Below are 3789 nucleotides of genomic sequence, written 5' to 3'. Positions count from 1 at the left end.
TCATGTGAACTTTTGCTCTTACTTTTTACACTGGACTCTAAGCAGCACTAAGTCACTTTACAATTGTCTCTTATTGACACTCAAGAACTTTTTACTCTAAAGTTGGTACTTAAGAGACATCTATATTGTCATTCTTAGAGGTTTGAGCAATTCAGGCCCTCAAGTCCGTTTATGTAAACATAGTCAGAATCACAACTTTCATTCACCATGATCTGACACACAAGGAATGTAACTTACACTACAGTGCTCTCGGCATGCTACTCAAGACATCAAGAAAAGTAAAAGAATATACAGAGTATAAACAACTTTAAATATGAACAATACCACATTATGAATAAATAAAACAGAAAAAGCCCACAGTCCACTCAATCAGCATGCCCAAGATGTATTAAAAACTCAGTGTATCTAATCAAGCACTCACTGTATCTCGTTAAACACTCAAGTGCTAACAAAAACACTATCTGAAGATAGAAGACTGAAGCATGTCAAAACTGAAAACTCTACCTCAAATCAACTACCTGTTTACAATGCTTCCCACAACACACACAGATAAATGGTTTAAATCACTTGATTTTATAACTTCACAATTTTATTGTAAAAAGAAGAAACCCAAAATTTCCCTATCTACACTTCAAAAGAAGAAATCACTAGGTGGCCTAGAAGCGCCAAATCTCCAATATTACTACTTGGCAAATCAGCTACAATATTTAGTCAAATGGATTCAGAAGGATAGTTACAACAGTGCATGGATAGAATTAGAGCAGTTGCAGACCTTCCCTTCCTACCAAACTCTATTAAGAAAATTAATTACTGTAAGGATATCACAACCTTATCAACTCTGGTGAAATGTAAACAAAATCACTAAATCATCTTGCACCATGTAGATACACTCCAATTTGGCACAACCCTGATTTCCAACTGCATAATAACCGTTTCTATTTCCCAGCATGACAACACAAAGGAATCACTCACTTACATCACCTATTTGAAAATAACCAGTTCATATCATTTAATACACTGGTCCAGAAGTACGAAGTTCAGAGAACAGTTGCTCCAGTACAATCAACTAAAATCCATAATTAAATCAAAGATTAGTGTAACCAATAACCCACTACAGCCTTCCCAATTAATTGAAGAGATTATGACAATTACATACTCCAAGAAAATAATATCCAAGCTATATAAACTCATATCAAATACAGATTCAACAATAACAATACCAAAACTCAAATGGTGGACATGAAGAACAGTACTAGAATTGAGGAGTTTAAATATAAATATAAATGTATGTGTCATACAAGATATATGCAAGAATAAGATTTATTCGAGAAGGCATTATGGAAACACTCTGTTTTAATTTTCTGTGTATTACTTGTTGGTGAAGAAGACAATTACCTATGTAGAGATACTGCTTGCAGCCAATGATGCATGAAATTTTTTGTATAATATGATGTTATGGGGTAGGACTGGATAAGTCTGACTTCTTCCTACTCCATTCAAACATGTACTAGGTGTAAGCAAACTGATTTTGGATTAGCATTGGTTAGATATGGGTAATTATGTGTGTGTGTGTTGCTGTCATTTGTTCTGTTCTGCATGTTTGAAAGAATAAATCAAATCAAATCAAATCAAAATCAAATCAAAATGATTTAACTCTCTCCCTCAACTCCGACAGAAATTTGTAATAACACATTTTCCATGACCAGCAATGTAAACTTACAACTTATACAATACAAGATCATTTATAGGACACATATTACACAAATTAAAATATTTTAAATGGGTTTCACTGACAGGCATCTGTTAACAATGCAAAAAAATTGCACTGACAATTATTTTCATGCTACTTGGACCTGCCAACCAATTCATTCCCTCTGGATAGCAGTGACAGAGAAACTCTCCACCATCTTGGGTTGTAGAATCCCTCCTTCTCCAATACTTTGCTTACTCGGTAATATCATAGAAGTCAACCACCTACCCATTAAATACAAAAACCCACTCTTCATTTCTTTAGCTATTGCCAAGAAGACAATCTTTCAAAACTGGAAATAAAAAAAAAATCACTACACATAAACCACTGGACCAACCTTCTGACTGAATACATCACACTAAAGAAAATGGCATCTACTCACAAGAATAGTTTATCAGCTTTTAATGACAGATGGAACCATTTTAACACATTTCAACTTGAACCAAGCACCTGGGGCTGAGGCCACGCACATTCCCACCAACCTCTAAAAATGTAACAAGTTGATTTTATTAGTAGTACTGTTATTATCATTATTATTGGTAATTTTGTATTTATTTATTTAATTCCCCTCCTTCTCCCTTTCTTGCGTTTCATAGACTGCATAAGTTGGAAATACCCACACTTCACACCCTCACACACCACTATCTTGTAAAACACTACATCTTTTTGTAATGTCATGTATCTGTTGTCTTGTTTCCCATGTCCAGACCTGTTTTGTTAATGTGTTACTTTGTTTAAACAAAAATAGTATATTCAGTACATCAAAAAAACAACATTTCAAAACTGCTAACTTAGTGAAAAAACTAAACTAACTAGTCATCATTATTACATATTCCACAATCATTTTGGTTTTATTAATGGCAGAAAAATAACGGAAGTCAACCCTTGAAATCCCACTGTGTTGATAGGACCCTAGAGATACTTTGTGCAGTCACTGGGTCACATTGATTAATTTAATTAATTTGCTGGATTTTAACAAAGCCAGGCTTCTCACACAAACTGGGAACAGGGGAAAGTGGTAACCTAGCTCCTTTAAAAATTATATGACTTTTGACATCATGGCATCTAAAATGTTTTGTTTTCATAGTGTCCTCAGTGCATGGTGCTGCAGGGATTGAGCACTGCTGTCAGTACTGTCAGTCTTTCCATATGACTGGGTAAGATGCAAAATTGTTCACTTTAAGAGGTAAATAATACTTGTTAGGTTATTACAATTCCCAATTATGCACGATACTTCAATTAAGAGTGAGTCAATGAATGTAACATTGAGCAGTTTACTTACTTTAAGAAACTAGGAAAATCTTGAGATATCACATCACAGCCAGGCCAGCGGCAAAGGCCACTGACAAACAGAGCACTGATTCCCTCAAGGATGCTGGAAAGAACAAAAATGTCTCAGTAATATCATGTATCAGTGATGAAATTGAAAATACAATCAAAGCAAAGGAAAAACTTGAAAGATATTTGTATAAAGAAAAAGCTTTCAGCCGCTGCAGTAGTGGCAGAAGTTTGCTGTTGAGAATTAACTATTGTAATTTTGAAAAGCAACAGATACAACATTTGTATTGTCTTTTTTGTTGATAGCTTTTTCAGCCAGGCCCCTTTAGGGCCTTAAAGGCAAGGTCACAAACTAAACCTTATTTTTGACAGCAGGTGAAGCTGTGGAAAACCACATTCAGTACCTGGTCAGTCAGCACCAACATTTGATTTGATTTTGATTTGATTTGATTTGATTTATTCTTTCAAGCATATAAAACAGTTGATATAACAACACACATTTTTACACACAATCCAATATCAATTTGCTTATACCTAGTACATGCTTGAATGGAGTAGGAAGAAGTCAGACTTATCCAGTCCTACCCCATGACATCATCTTACCATCATTGGTTTGCAAGCAGTATCTCTACATAAATAATTCTCTTCTACACCACACAAGTAATATACTAAAAAAATTATAACAGAGTGTTAACATTCTTACATAATTACATTCTTAAATAATTATCTTCTACACCACACAAGTAATATACTAAAGAATT

General features: G+C 34.3%; 1 protein-coding gene across 1 annotated transcript in view; it reads right to left on the bottom strand.

Annotated features, from left to right (window-relative positions):
• The window catches only part of LOC109965199 (forkhead box protein P1-like), a 34275-nt gene that overhangs the window by 22936 nt on the left and 7550 nt on the right, over window positions 1-3789 (bottom strand). The window contains exon 3 of the mRNA XM_020609030.1: window positions 3033-3125. Coding sequence (XP_020464686.1) covers window positions 3033-3125 — 93 coding nt within the window. The remainder of the gene's footprint in view (window positions 1-3032; window positions 3126-3789) is intronic.

The sequence above is a fragment of the Monopterus albus genome, unplaced genomic scaffold (assembly GCF_001952655.1).
Source record: "Monopterus albus unplaced genomic scaffold, M_albus_1.0 scaffold98.1, whole genome shotgun sequence".
Taxonomy (NCBI): domain Eukaryota; kingdom Metazoa; phylum Chordata; class Actinopteri; order Synbranchiformes; family Synbranchidae; genus Monopterus; species Monopterus albus.
The sequence above is the reverse complement of the archived record's forward strand: the minus strand, read 5'-3'. Positions and strand labels throughout refer to the sequence as shown.